At 37.2% G+C, this 15,245-nt stretch overlaps 3 protein-coding genes across 7 annotated transcripts; all 3 read right to left on the reverse strand.

Moving 5' to 3' along the window:
• Nucleotides 1–17: 17 nt before the first annotated feature.
• Nucleotides 18–3,038, reverse strand: LOC18037448. Its single transcript, XM_006425215.2, has 5 exons — nucleotides 2,696–3,038; nucleotides 2,016–2,100; nucleotides 1,658–1,712; nucleotides 972–1,110; nucleotides 18–768 (listed from the first exon to the last, which is right to left on the reverse strand). The coding sequence occupies exons 1-5, from the start codon at nucleotides 2,873–2,875 to the stop codon at nucleotides 673–675; spliced, it is 555 nt and encodes a 184-aa protein (XP_006425278.1). The 5' UTR covers nucleotides 2,876–3,038; the 3' UTR covers nucleotides 18–672.
• Nucleotides 3,039–3,407: 369 nt separating this feature from the next.
• On the reverse strand, nucleotides 3,408–6,349 carry LOC18037503 (WUSCHEL-related homeobox 13). 2 transcript variants are annotated; one of them, XM_024180596.1, is made up of 3 exons: nucleotides 5,725–6,349; nucleotides 4,773–5,300; nucleotides 3,408–3,887 (listed from the first exon to the last, which is right to left on the reverse strand). In XM_024180596.1, exons 1-3 carry the CDS (start codon nucleotides 5,966–5,968, stop codon nucleotides 3,799–3,801), a joined length of 861 nt encoding a protein of 286 aa, XP_024036364.1. In that variant the 5' UTR covers nucleotides 5,969–6,349; the 3' UTR covers nucleotides 3,408–3,798. The 2 variants fall into 2 exon arrangements, with proteins under 2 accessions (XP_024036364.1, XP_006425279.1); XM_006425216.2 differs by having other exon boundaries at nucleotides 4,752–5,300; nucleotides 5,725–6,348.
• Nucleotides 6,350–9,271: 2,922 nt separating this feature from the next.
• LOC18037504 lies at nucleotides 9,272–14,904 on the reverse strand. Of its 4 annotated transcripts, XM_006425217.2 has the most exons (6): nucleotides 14,608–14,904; nucleotides 13,654–13,845; nucleotides 13,166–13,242; nucleotides 10,859–12,580; nucleotides 10,597–10,765; nucleotides 9,272–10,373 (listed from the first exon to the last, which is right to left on the reverse strand). In XM_006425217.2, exons 2-6 carry the CDS (start codon nucleotides 13,733–13,735, stop codon nucleotides 9,742–9,744), a joined length of 2,682 nt encoding a protein of 893 aa, XP_006425280.1. In that variant the 5' UTR covers nucleotides 13,736–13,845; nucleotides 14,608–14,904; the 3' UTR covers nucleotides 9,272–9,741. The 4 variants fall into 4 exon arrangements, with proteins under 4 accessions (XP_006425280.1, XP_024036292.1, XP_024036294.1 ...); XM_024180524.1 differs by lacking the exon at nucleotides 14,608–14,904 and having other exon boundaries at nucleotides 13,654–13,947; XM_024180526.1 differs by lacking the exons at nucleotides 13,654–13,845; nucleotides 14,608–14,904 and adding an exon at nucleotides 13,377–13,395.
• Nucleotides 14,905–15,245: the final 341 nt, after the last annotated feature.

Genomic DNA, 15,245 nt, shown 5'->3' on the forward strand with positions numbered 1-15,245 from the left:
GTATGGTTTTATACGTCTGATGACAACAGAATATTGCAATTTCGTTAACTGAATAGTAATTTACTCACCCTCTTAATAGACAAAAATCCACCAACGCAAAAGAGAGGAGGAATCAGGGGAAACTCTCTGCAATTCGTTTGAAGGGAGGGCAACAGGGCCAGAAAGAATATCATGTCATCACTATTTCCTTTGTTTTTTTAATTTTTTTCCCAAGTATTCAACAAACTAGAAGAAACTAATCAGTGGGAAAGAAAACAGCCTGGGGAAAAGAGAATCCAAGTAAATGTGGTGCTGCACTGCTGCCCCATCTATTATGGGTTGCTGTCCGATTATAAAACAAAATATATTGTGGTTTTATCACTCATTGAGGCTTGTAAAGTATGGAGATGATTTCAACTTGGTCAGCACTAAAGCATAACAGTTTATCTTCTTTGACTTTGAGGAGTTCCATTTATGTTGCAGATGACAGATTCAATCTAACAGAACTGCTCCAACAATTTAAAGCCAGATGTTGTGATATTTCACACTAAGTGGAGCAGTTGAAATGAGAGCAGAGGTTGGTTGAACTTGACGAGCATTCATCTGCACTTGCCCCACTATGTATATTTTCCATCAAGGGCTTCTCTGCTACATCAAATCTGTTGATACATAATTGTTTAAGCTTTAAAACCATTAACCATCATCTGCATCTGGACTTTCTTTACAATCAATGGTGGCACACAAAGCCTTCCAGATTGGAACCAACATCTTCACTGGTGGGCGTAATTCCTGATGGTCATAAACCAATCAAAAGCCAATAGGTAAAATATAGAAGAACACTTAAAGCTAGTCAATCTCCTAATTATTAACTTTTTTTTCAATGTATTTCCCGTTTTACATGTTGAAGGACTACAACCATAAGTGAAATCTATATTTCATTTCCATACCATCCTGCTTCGCAGAATAACAAGTTGAAATAAAGATGACTTTACCTTGAACACAAGCATCAGTTCTCCTTCATCTCGAACAATTAATGAAAGGCTCCAATAACAAGTCAAGGGAGTAACACATTCGAGCAATACAGGTCTCAAAATTTTGCCAATTGGAAAAAATCGCCGAGTGGTTCTTCCACTGCAAATAAATAAACAAAACAAAAATAATTGCAGTTATTAAGATGTCCCCTTGCTAGCAGTAGAAAAATGGAGACTGCAAAGAGCTGGTTAACAAAGGAAATGAACTAAAAGTAGCCATTTCTCATTCTCTTAAAATGCCTAGGCATTTAGGGGAAGTAGAAACATTCCAGAATTATTCTCAAGAAAAATAAAAATCAGAATTCTTGACAGGTCCAATGGAGAATAGTATAGATTAGAAACTCGATCAAAGAAAATCAAAATGCATCAGACTAAGGCTTAAGCTAAGAATGCATTTGAACCCAACAGCAACATTTAGCAACTCAGACAATACCCTCTTCCTAAATGATCCTTTATCCCATTAAAGAGGAACCTAGTGTGAGATTAGTTTTATGCATCCAAGGATCTTTAACAACCATGCTATATAAGATAACAATCTGAAAAAGGGAAATGATTCTAACCCCTAAGAAATTAATTTGTACCAGTAATACACTCAACAGTAGATAATTGAAGCCTCATTAAATGAATTATAAAAAGAAAAATACTACCTCAAAAAGTGAGTCTCCAGTTGTACTCCCAAAGCTGGCATAATAATAACGGATTCTGAAATCACTCAAACATTTAACAAAGTTAAAAGATGAATATTTTTCCACATTGCCCCATGGGCATAGTTTAGCTGCCCGCAAATGCGTTTTGCATCTGCGGTCACTTAAGTTCAAGTCACAATAGGAGGCAAGGGTTGGTGTTTAGGCGATGAGATTTCACATCCTCAACCAAACCTTTAAAAAATTAAAAAAAAAAAAGAGTTATTTTCTAAATCCAAATGATCTTTCATACTATTCCTTGATAAGTGAAACAGAAGTGATGCTTAAAAGCACCGACAAGACCAGTATATCCAGTTCTCACCTTGTTTAACAGGCTTCCAAAGAAACAGCTTAAGAAGGGACGCACTCAAAATAAAGCTCCAGAAAAGAATGGTAACTGATTCGTGCTGTCATTTATGTAGCCACTACATCAGATATCAACACCAACAACTCTCTCATAATTACATATTAGTATATTCATTCAATGTTGAGCACTACCGAACAAAAACCCACATGCATTTTCAGGCCATGAAATTAAGAACTAACATCCTAATGCCAAAGCCCAACTTAGGTTAAAATTTCCAGGTACTTGTCTACTTCCTGTGAAAGTAAGTAGAAAAATAATTCACCGTCATTTATAGCGTAAAGTCACTGTATCAGATATCAAGACAATCATCTCTGCAGTGCCATGAATTTGCTTACTCAATTCAATGTGCAGCACAAAATAATAAAAAACCCCACATGTCTTTTCAAATCTTGATTCTAAAGCTCACAGTATGATCCCAAAAACCAATTTACAAGTAGCAACTTCTCTAATTCCGTAATTTCTAGGAAATTAAGAAGTATGATAATTTTCCAGTCAACTCAGAAAACAAAAAATTGCGAACTTTAACACAGAGCAACATTAACAGAAGCTCAGATTCACATGAATGTTAACCAAGAACTGAAATTTGCAGCATTAAAACAAATGGGTGCTGAAAGAAAAAATCGTAAATTTGGTACCTTTGATAGGACAAGAAACACAGCATTTGAAAGGCCAATCACGAGACAGAGATAGATAAAGAAACGACTTGCTCTGCTTCTTCGCACAACTACGTGGTGTATGTCAATCGCTTCAACAGGCCATTTAAGTTCACGTCTGTATGTATATTTTCTATTTTCAATCCAATTTTCACCCACCATTTTGATAATTCACCATTCCTCCGCTCGGTGTTATATTTGCAGAGCATCCATTTGGATTTGATGAAGCAAACGAGGACGCTTTGTGGGATTCGAGTTTTGGCTCGCCCAACCGAGCGACGTCGTTTCGAATGTTTTCAAACTGAAAATAAAAGATTGATGATATTTTTTGAGTCTTTGACCTTTCATTTACACAGTGGTGATATGGATCCAACTTGTATATATCCCAAGATGAATACGAATCACATAATCCGTAAAATTATTATTATACTGTCCAATGAATTAATGTCCCAATAGTCAACTCTTAACAATATTTTTTAACTTTTTTTTTTCTAAAATGAAATTCTAATATTTGAGTTGAAATTTCCATATCTAAAAATACAACAACTTTTATGGTGCCACTGAATTTTCATTTTAATTAAAAAATTAGAATTTGATTTAATTATTAATTTACAATTATTATTATGTAATTCGAAGTGAAAATTGAAAAATGTCCGAAACATCTTTAACAAACAAATGAGTAACACTCGCTGTGGAAAGCAGAAGGTGATTGAATCTCACAACTCAGCTAAGAAGCAAATGGTTTCAACACATGGGCATGAAATATAAAATATTTTCATTTCCCTTGGTAAAAGCCAAAAATGGGTCACCCCACCATCATCGTTACATAGCATTGCACCAAGACCATCCCAAAGGCAAATCTGGAGATTCACTCTAATGCATTATGTAAAACACAAAAGCCAATTCAAAATGATCAAGCCAAGCCAAGCCAAGCCCTACTGGAAAAGAGTCCATTCTTTAGCTTAGAAACCAACCAGCTCATTAGGTTTTGGTGTAATCAAACAAGAAGATGAAGCTCAAGCATCACGGCATGATAGTTGGATAGACAAGGCTTTGTCGGAGAGATTAATGGAACAGAATGAGTGTCAACCAGCCATGCTGTAGTCTTCTGCATGATCATAAAGATTATAGCTCCCTGGCATTCCACCCATCTTTCCTGTTAAATGATCATCTCCTGCATCATCAAGTAAGTTTGGACGTAAATAAGAAGAACCAGGCCGTCATTTAGAATTTAGAGTTGCATCATTAACAAGACAGTAAGCAATGGGAAAGTCATGTTTCTAACTCTCTATATCATGCTTGTGCTTGATTTTGAAAGCGCAACAACCAACAGCTAATGTGAGATATCTAAATTTAATTGCTTTACTTTCTCTCTAGACATGTACTTCCCAGCAACCTCTCACCCTCAATGTCACCCATTATTTGACAGCTAGACATTAATTCCAATGTACAACAACTCCAAACATACCTATATATATGTATATAACTCCAATCTCATAAAATAATTATTATATCCACTTATTTATGGTATGTGATAATCTTAATTAGAGAATTAACTTCATATGAACAAACCAACCATTCTGCCTACACACACACACACACACACACACAGAGACATGTGTATCTAATAAAGCAGCAAGATCACATTCAGAACCTACCTACCTGGCCACCGAAAAAGCATGCATATAAATTGACTTGATATAATTAATCGTTCAGTAGAAATTAAGAAATCCACTTCTTGCATATGTGACTGCACCTATAGGGAAATAAATTTGGCCTAGCTAAATAGAGCAAACGTTAAAAGAAAATTAATAGAATTAATTGCACAACTAGTGATTAATTAATCAATTAATTTGTTTCATCAAAGCGAGTAGTGGCTTATAATTAACTAGTGTATTTCTTGTTTATTGTTTACAAACCATAACTGTGATTGTATATATGCATGTAAATTTAAAAATGAAGTGATAGAAAATATAGGTGTTATGTAGAAAATAAGCTAATTATAATAGACAAAATAGAACGAGCTTCTTCTGCTTACTCGGATTATTAGAAAACACACCCAAGAAATGCAATTGAGAGGAAGAAATGTCGGCAGGGGTGTGAAAGCACATAGGGTCGTCATCATCATCACGAGGCCTTGGAGTCGGAGGGAGGTTGCGTAAGTGTTGAGGTTGAGAGGTAGAATGAGCAGAAGAAAGATTCTCTGGTTTAGTGGTCTTGTGTTCGTCATGCAGCAGCAGAGAATCAACCTCAGTCTCTACTTCTGAATCAGCACCACCAGCACCAGCACCACCACCATTATGAAGAGTGTTGGCAGAAGAAGACACTAACTGCTTCCTTTTGGATCGAGCACGCCTATTTTGGAACCAATTGTAGACATTAGTTTCGGAGATTTGGCCGTGCTGACTGAGTTCAACTGTAATCTCTTTGATCTTTTGCTTGCTTGGAGTCCCAGTCCCTTGATCAAAAATGCTCTCCAGAATTTGAAGCTGAACTGGAGTTGGAGTCCATCTCTGTCTGGCACTGATCTTGTGCCCACCACCAGATGTCATTAATGGGTCACAGTATATATTCCCCAGCCGCCCTCCTGCATGCGCGGCGCGCAATTATTTATTAACAAATTAAACAAGACCACTACTCTAGAGTCTAGATATATATACAATAAATTAATATACCCCTTTTTTATTTATTTGTAAAACAAAAGTATTAATTATATGTGAATATTCCTAAACCATCATCATGTTCATCATCGATTGTGTATGAAGTAATTGATTAATAGACTCCTCCTCCTCCTCCTCCTCCTCATCCTCTTGTAGATGATGAAGATGACATGTTTAAGAGAATTGCTAAAACACACAAAACCTAGATGCTCGAGAATTAATTTATTTAATTTGAACTTCTCACATACCGGAGACAAGCAGAATTGAAATAATGAAAAAGTGAATGCAGTAGCGTTAATCCGCCAAATTAAAGAAAAAAAAAAAACAGAAAAAGAGAGAGAGTAAAGAGACCTGCTGCTGCAAGATCTTGGTGGGCAGAGAGTGATTTATGCATCTCAACAAGTTGCTCGCAAATAGTAGCATAGACAGCAATCTGCTTCCTCAAAGTCTCGAGTTGCTCATCAGTCATCACTTTCACATACATTACTCCATTTACAACGTTATTATTATCATTCTCTCCTCCTCTCTGGTTCTGGTTCTGGTTCTGGGTTTGGGTCTCCTGCTGCGCTGCTTCTCTAATATTATCCCACTCCATCCAATCCTTCGTTCACACTGCCTCCAAATATATCTCTCTTCACTGCCCTGATCGATCTGCCCACGTCCACGCACTTTATTATTATTATTATTATTATTATTCAGAAAAAGGAGAGAGAAAGTTAAAGTCAGGCGAAGCGAGTTGAAATTAAATGACAAAAAAAAAAGAAAAGCAAAGAAAAAAGAGAAAAACGACAAAGAAGAGTAGAAGACAATGAAAATAAATAAATAAATAAAATAAAATAAAAGAGAGTAGTTGGCGTGTGAGAAAGTTGATCGATCGATTATTATTATTATGGGCCGGGGTTGTGGAATTGTGTGTCCCCTCCTGCGTATTTTAGCATTAGCTCTCCTGCTCTGTTTTTTGTCTTCTCCTCTTCTTCTTCTTCTTCTTCAATTTATCTTCCTTTCTCTCTCGTGGTTGGGGAGGGGGGTGGTGGGGCCTGGGGGCCTCTCGTTCTTCAAAATGTAATAAATAGTCTCGTTTCACTTAACGGTCATAAACCGTGAACATTGAAGCCATTAACCGTTTTTGGAAATATCAATATTTTAATCCTTATTTTTCTACCGGGAATTTTCTTGATTACCATATTTAATTTAATTGTTTCGTTTGAATTATATTTCCTTTTTTATATAGAAAACCAAACCATACCAAACCCCCCCCCCCCTGCCCGCCCCCCAAAAAAAAAAAAAAAAATAGACGTTACCTTATTGATACTCAAATATTAAATTTTGAGTAATTTTTATATCTTCCACCAAAGTATGCGGCATTCTTGCATTTTTGTATGTGAATCAAATTATGATATATATCATATTATAATAACCCAACCTTCAAAACGAAAGTAATCAATTACTTGGAAGTAACGATATTTTTCTTAAAGCAACACCAACTAAACCAAAAAAAAAAAAAATGAAAATGACTTGGATTTTAAAGGTGGGAAACAGTGCTGCGGTTACGTGATCAGCTAATGAAGCAGTGGTAAGTGCTTCTGACGGCAATCCCAAACATTCCCTAACGCGCAACGGGGCAAAAGCAGCAGCAAGATTAAATGCGATGCAAAAGGTGGCCGAGGCCCCTAGGTGTTTTACAGAACCGTGCCGACTCTGCCATTCTTCATTTTTCAATTACAATACGATTGGATTTCTCTACCTAAGTAGTAAGTACGTACACTCTTCACAAATTGAGCCCCACAGTCAGGACTGTACCTTACATTATTAAATGTAAGTAAGGTAGCAGCTCCCATTATAAGGTTGTCAGAAGTACGTTTTTTCACGTCATAAATGAAAATGATTACTATCCAAACAAGCCACCTGTCCTTCACTTACTGGATTTCAATCTTCCTTTAATTAGGTCGGTTCCCAATTCTCTCACACTGACAATTACACTCCAACGAATTTAAAATTAAAAAAAAAAAAACATTTTCAAGAACAAATTAAAACAGAATAAATGCTGGCTGGCTTTTTCCAATAAGATGTAGTACAATCTTATCCTAACTTGAATTAGAACATGATCTTATCCTAAATGTCCATCCATGCATGTGATTGTTGATCATTGATACCATGTGAGAGATGTTATTTGTGATTGGTGCGTGCGTGCATGCATGCTCGACGTGATGAATTTGGATTCGTCTTAATGTGATCTTATATCCCGCCTCCTGTGATTAGATTCATTGATTTGACAAAACCCTTTTGGGGGATTTTTAACAAGGCTCTCATGTGTGAGTTCAATTTTTCTTTTGGAAAAATTAGGGATTTGCATGTGCACCGAAAACGCATGGTCGTTTCGTGACCGGGTCAAAAGTTGAGAGAGTCTGAAACCAGGCTCATTTCCACAAGTCAATGCAGAGAACCGAATCATTTTTATCATCAATAACGTCAAAGAAAGGAGAAAGAAAGAAAGAAAGAAAGAAATTAATGCTTTAGATCGATCGATTGATGAAAAATCAATGCCATATTGCTGCTGGTGCTGTACGTGTGGCTTACACATTTAACAACACGCCGGCGCACAGATTGACAAAATTCAAAGTGCATGCATGTTGTATTGTTTGTTCCGGATTTCGTTGGTGGGAAGTAAAGTTGAGTTTGGAGAGAATTAAGATGAATGATGCTGTAGGATTAGGAAGGAAGGAGGCTAACAGTGGTGTGGACTGTGGAGCAATATAATATAGGAAAAAGTTTCTTAGTTTTGGTCTGTGGATGTGGCCCCTACGCCAGCGGACCCCAAACGCCCGCAAATTAAGCCGGGCATGACAAACTGTTATGGTATAATCTCTAGTCTCTAGAATTAATGTCGCTGTTCTATTTGGAGCTTATTATTGTGGACGCTAATATATGAATTCGGTGCATTATGAACTATGCCAACAAAACAATATATATATATATATATATTAATGTATTACTTTTTTATCTTTTAGTGTTTAAAATCCTTTTTTTCTTGTCTTTTAGCATCCACATATGAAAAACTTTTTTTATAGACTAGTTTTATATATTTCATTCTTTCGTAGATTTGAAATTTGATTGATTGATCGAACCCAAGTTATGATTATAGAATTCTTTTGGGGTCTTTCGTTTTCTTGGATTCTTAATGCACCATAAGAAAAGAATGATTTGTTGTAACCAAACAAGCGGATCATTACAAATCTACAACTACACTGCAAAGATTAAAAGCAAAGCACCCCGGTCGCCCCAGTTCATTTGCACTATTTACTATTTGGAGGTGAATTATCCTATTTGTTATGATACATAATTGCATTGTGGGCCTTTACCTTGCCTTTGCTCGATCGAGGGACCATTTTTCCAAATAAAATGAGTTATGATAGCTTATCCTAGACACAAATAAAAATAAAAAATTAATTACATAATGATTATATTTATTAATTAAAATTAAATTAATGTTTGATGCGATCTTCATCTACTCGTCGACTGGAAACTATATACATTGCGAATGGCTTTGGACAAGCCTAATAATCAATATACAGTATACAGGCAGCAGCAACGATCACGAGTTCGAGTTCATCATCAGACTCCCTCAATCAGTCATTACTGTTGTCAGATATATATGTCATTGTCTGAATTCAACAGTCCGGTACTGTTGTCGTGCCCAGCATTCCAATCATGTTCTTTGTTGAGACACGTTAACAAGAACAACATGAACGTATGTGAATCGGTAACATCTTTATTATGTTAAAGCAACAAACACCAATGAACTTGTGATCATGCAATTCGTGTGGTGGTACCAGCAGCTGCATCTCGGTGATGCCGCAACACAGAAAATAATAAGAGGAACGCCACTGAAGAAGGCATATCGATTTGCTGGGATAAGTGTGTGAAATAAGCAAAGCTTCTCCCTGTAGTGTATTTACTAATATCTTGGAACGTTCAAACATCAGACTGGATGATAGCCATCCAGCAAGCGGTCATATAAATAATAGAAACACCTAATTATACTCTGGCATTGCACATACAATACATACATATAGCCTCGATAATTAGTTATCCAATCCTATTCTACAAACACCAATGAACAACGTATATACATACATGCACATGCCGACTCCCGCATCAACAACTCGGAACAACTCGTTCCTGTTATGAAAATATTAAAAATATCTAGTTTAACACTACCGTGTAAGTAATCATGCGTATACCCACCCCCGATGAACTAGCCGTCCTTTGACAAGCCTTCTTTTCTTTGCTGTTTTGGGTTCGCCCCTTGGCTACTGACCATGAAAATCATCACTTCTTATGATGTCAATACGTCAGGTAATGGAACCATTACAATTGCATATCCTTCAGAATTTCCTCAATCAATTCCCTGACGATGGCACACTCCACTTCCCTCCCCAAAGAATTAATCTCTTCATCCATCAAGCCAGACCAAGGGGTCAATCCCAAATCCTGTGCCACCATGCTATCAAGAGCGTGGTAAGATCTGTCAGCTGGAGGGTACAAATATACACTAATAATTTCCCATACTGAATTCAATAATTTTCTTCCACGTGGAGGTGGCAACATGGAAGAATTAATAATCTTCCTCCTGAAGCTAGACATGGTCACAGGCGGTCCCAGCAACGTCGAGAGTGCTTCATTCAACAAATCTAGTAAAATTCTGCGCTCTGCCTTCTTCTCAATGTGATCCTTTAACGTATTGTCATTCTCTTCGGCCACTTTTCTGTAAGATTCTTCCACCTTTTCAAAGATACCGCTGCTGATAGGCTTTGCAAGCGGGTCCCACCTAGATAAAGATTTGTCAGACGAGCCGTCATAAAAACCAGAAGCAACAAGTAGGTCTTGTATGTAAGCTTCTGCTTGATCCTCTAAATCAAGTAATTCCAACTCAGTAGCATCCTCTTCAATTGACATGTCCTCTGGCCCATTATCAAGTTCATTCAGTTGCCTCCGCAGCTCTGTATAATCAACAAATTACCAAACAAGAAAAAAGAATTTCACAAATCAGCATGCCTTTGTATTGAGTAGTAGTACAGTTTCAGTTCACATTTGGTGCCTAAGATAATTAGCCATTCAGTAAAAGCCTCACTAAATTCATGCATGCACGCACGCATTTGCAGCTTCAAAACTCTCATAATGACGTAATATGCATAAAAGCTCTAGAGAGAATAGTTTCCATACCATTCAGATTAGAGCTAATGTCTCTGAAAACCTGAGGTACAGCATCGTCTTCTCCCAAAGTTACATCCGGTGTTGATATTGGGCTGAGATAATCCGTTTTCCTCCAAATATCATCTTGAGGGCTACTGCACACAGATGCAGGGCTAGGTGGCACTTCAGTGGAGTTCTCCTAAGACCACATCAGAGCACAAGTTAATTTGGAGCAACCAGAGATGGACATTTGATTCCGTAGTACAAAAATAAAAGAATAAGTTTTTCTTACGTGTCTTTCGCCTACGTTCATAATTACTGTTGGTCCACTCATGATATCTTTTCCATGGTCATATTCAGCCCCATGAGATTCCATCATTGACTGAATCTTCTTGCCAAATAGCCTTCGCCTAAGTGTAAAACTGTATCGAAAATTGGAGACTTTTTCTCTGAAATTAAACTTTTCTTTTTTCCTTCTTCTGACATCTACTGAAAAATTGTCAATGGCTTCATGTTTCCTCCTGATCTGAGCACCAGTTAAAATATGACGGTCCTCAAGAAGAAGCTGACCGAATGATGTTCCTGATACAGGAGCTGACAAAGACCTTATGAGATTCCTCGGAGACGACTCTCTATTGAAAACTCCATTGTCATCTCCATGCCTGAAAGATCTGGTTTGCATTTCTTGTTCATCTTTCTCAATTTCCCAGTGCTTCCACTCATTTCCAGCCAATGATGTGTCTCCCAATTGCTTTAATCTGATTCTTTCCTTATCTAGCACAGAAGATTTCGATCTGCCACTGACAACTGCGGGACTGTCTGCATGTATTTCTCTCTTAAGAACATTCCTTAATCTCTCTGACAGGAATCTCCTCGTACCCATGTTAATGAACTCCGGGGAGCCTGGACCATTGGCCTGAATTTCAGTTCTATATGATCCCATTGATTCTGATCGAACAAGATTCGCTCCAAGGTCCCTACTACAAACACTCTCTCTGATGTGCTTTGCTATGTGCCTAGCAATTTGTTTTGGATCTGATGGTTTTTCACTGAAAGGGGTTTCAATTCCACTTCCTCGGGCAACTGAACCCTTTTTAAGAGTTTTACCTTGAAGTTCACATTTCAGTCGTTCCTTCACTTCTTCAAGAAAATCTTCTATACTACATCTTCCCTCTAAAGTGTCCAAAGCACTAGTCCGGCAGTCTTCATGGTCATGCATCCTATCAGGACCAGGCTTCAAGATCACTATCCTGGTGGGAGCACTGTCCCATTTGTCATCATAATTCATCATGTAGGTTGGCTCAAAGTCTATACTTTTGCTTCTGCTTCGCAGAGGAAGGGATTCCTTTTGACCAGTTGGGAATAGTTCCGATTTATGTCTGTGGTGTTGTGTTTCGTAAGATGTTGATTTTGATGCTAAACTTTTAGGTTCCCCGGGCTTCTCTCTTCCAGTCATCCGAGAACTTGCATAAACTGCCATTTTTTCCTTGTTGAGGTTCTCTTGGGCAAGCTTCTGCATAGGAATGCCCTCAAGTTCAGCTAACTTTGAACATTCCCTAAACCTGGCTGCCTGCCATGCCTCAAACTCTTTCTTGAACTTTTGCAGTTCCTCTTCTTGTGGATGTTCTCTGGGCCTCGGCTTTTCAAAATCCTGGTGACTTCTCCATCTATCAGCTTCTCTGTCTCTGCAAGGGTAAAATGAGTCAATCTGTATCTGCCTGGAAGAAGCCGGGTTAGAAGGGACATGAGCAACTGAGCTCCTTCCATTCCTTTCCTTTTTCAAAGACTTAATTCCCGAGTGATCATTCTTTTTTCCAATTGGATGAACTACAGATTTTGCTTCGAGTGGTAACACGTCCATACCCATCAGTCTGGCCACAATGCTAGGTGCATATTGTCTGGTATTAGTCCTATTGGATTGTTTCGATATTTCCTCATTAATCAACTTCTTCATTGGAACGTCAGTTGGATAAGAGTTATTTTCAGGCCAATCTTCTTCCAGTGTGTAAGAATACTGAATCATGGAAAAACAAATTTAAAGTTGTAAGTGGAGAGAGAGATTGTTAGAAATTTTATCAGAATCACATCACTAGATTGAATTGGAATTGTTCACTTACTCATAGAACTAAATCTGACTCAGATTTGCAATAGAAAAGCCAAATGCAAAAATTAAGGTAAAATAACTACTCTGATCAAGACACTGAAAATTTGAGTTATGCAACTGGAAAATGTGAAAGATAATATAAATGTCTAACTCTTAAGGCAAGGCCGGTCCTATGTCATTCTTTCGTGCACAAGAGAGGCAAGACCTTCCAAAAGATGATAAATTATTCTACATCAAACGAAGAATTGAATTAAAGAAATAGCTTCTCAAATCGACTGTAAAAGTCAAAAACCAAAACATAGTTTTGCCCTCGATAATCAAGAGGAACCATCTCTAAACATCTTGAAGTCCGACAAAATAGTCCTTTCCAGCTAACAGCCTAATCTCAGCCATCATGTTATGCATTACACAAAAGCCACACAGACAAGATTCACATTTCAACAAAATGAGAAAACCTTTATATGTTAGAACTCAGATGACGAATTGAAACGTTACCGGCACATCTCCCAGAACACTATAGCTCTTAGAAGTTTCTGCTTGCAATTCCAAACTATTTCGAGGAGCTTCCAGGCCTGCACAGCAGTTGAATCAACAAATTACTCTTCCAAGCCAGGAAATTTGCAAAAAGATTGAGAAAAAAACTGAATACTACCATTGTTAATACAATGAGCTAAAAAAAATCCTAAAACAAATTTAAATCCCTGACTTGGAATTTTCTCCTTAAAATTCGTAATTGTTGGGATAGATCATCATATATTCCTTGAAATCAAGAAGCTTCTTCATTGCAACTCAGAAAGGAAATATTCAATCAACTTTAGAGCACCACTCATTGGAAACAAAAGTCTTTGAGGACCCTCTACCAGGTCATTCTTGAGAGGGGGGGCCCCGGGGGTTGGGGGGTGTGTGGAAGGGGGGTTTGTGTCTAGGAAATAAGGCACCTTTAGACAATGAATAGAAGAGCATTAGAAATAAATAATACATACCATCAACATTTTTCTTATGTGTATGAATTTTCCTGGCCATACTGCTCTGGTTGAAGTCAAAAAGGTGCAATAAGCCTCCCATACAGCCAGGAAAGTCCACCAAAAAGCTCTGAATCCTTGGTTACCGCCTCCACATCTACCCCATAAACCCGGCGTAACTTCTTAATTCTTTTACCCAATACCAGTCACGGCCTGTGTGAAGAATCAAATTAACCCCATGTCATCGAAGGAAAAAACTGAATGCACCCTCACGATTACTAAAAGCACTAAATAACTGATTTGTTTAGAATGAAAGCTTATCACTAGAGGCACTGCCAGCCAAGTGTTTGCTTCGTCGAGTCAATTATGTAAAATCTCAAATCGCAAAATTTAAAGCCTCCATTTGCTATAACCTTTTAATGTAGTTCAAATAAAAATAAAAATAAAATGAAGTTGCCGACAGTCGTAATGGAATAAAGCTGGAATGAATGTGCAGTGAAGGCGTCAAATCATAAATAGTAGTAGTTCTCCAGTCCATGAGCAAGCAAGAGAATTACAGCTAAAATTAAAAATACGACAATTAAAACCACACAAAAAGCGATGATGATGATGATGATAATAAATCAATCTAAATTCTTTTACTAAAAATAAAAATTTGCTCAGAAAAAGAATTTGGATTAGACCGCCAAAACCAAATTCATCGACAAACAAACGTGAAAAAGAAGAGAAGAAAAGGAAACTTCGCGAGAGTCTGGGCAACTTAAAAATATAACAGTTGCAGCAAATCTTATTTTAATGCGCGCAAACCAAAACACGCAGCAAGCAAGCAAGCAAAATGCAAAATTCTTTTCAGTCCGTTGTCAGAACTTGGAAACTCAAATCGAAGTAAAACACAAAGTGGGTTTTAGGACTCTCGTCAGCAACCAAAAAGAGCGTGATTCTGAAATCAAAAAAAAAAAAAAAAAATGAGCTTACCGTCGTTGAACTTGAACAGGAGTCAAAATGCTGCTTTTCAGGAATCAAAACGCTCCAAAGATCAAAATGAATGGACAAAACAGGGTTGAATAAAAATGGGAATTCAAAAGGGACAATTTGTACAATAAATGATGCGAGAAGCTTTCGAAATCAATATCGTAACCTATCGGCCTATTCTTAATGAACAATAATATTATTATAATACACTTGTTTTGAAGAAAAGTTCGCCTTTTGTAGTTGCAGCCTTTGTAGGGGAAGGGGAGTGAGAGAGAGAGTCCATGGCTGTAAGGAATATTAACAATAATAATAATAATAAAGCCACCACACCAGCGAAAAAGTGAAGAAAGTTTTTTTAATTTTGAAATTCTTTATTACTTAATTCTTTTGTAATTTCCTCTCTCTCTCTCTCTCTCTTTTTCCTTTTTTTTTCTAATTTTATTTTGCGGATATATTTTTATTTTCACCATCCTCTAAGGGAAAAAAATAAAACATATAATTAGGTAGGTAATATGCGTGCGGTCTCATAAAGCGAACAGTTTTTTTTTTTCTTAATTTTTGTTATTTTAAAACCCTGAATGAAAAAGGAAAAGAACAGCTAAGAATATAAATTAGAAAAAGAAAAAAGAAATTAATCAAGA

Source organism: Citrus clementina, unplaced genomic scaffold, assembly GCF_000493195.1.
Source record: "Citrus clementina cultivar Clemenules unplaced genomic scaffold, Citrus_clementina_v1.0 scaffold_7, whole genome shotgun sequence".
In the NCBI taxonomy this organism is placed as follows: domain Eukaryota; kingdom Viridiplantae; phylum Streptophyta; class Magnoliopsida; order Sapindales; family Rutaceae; genus Citrus; species Citrus x clementina.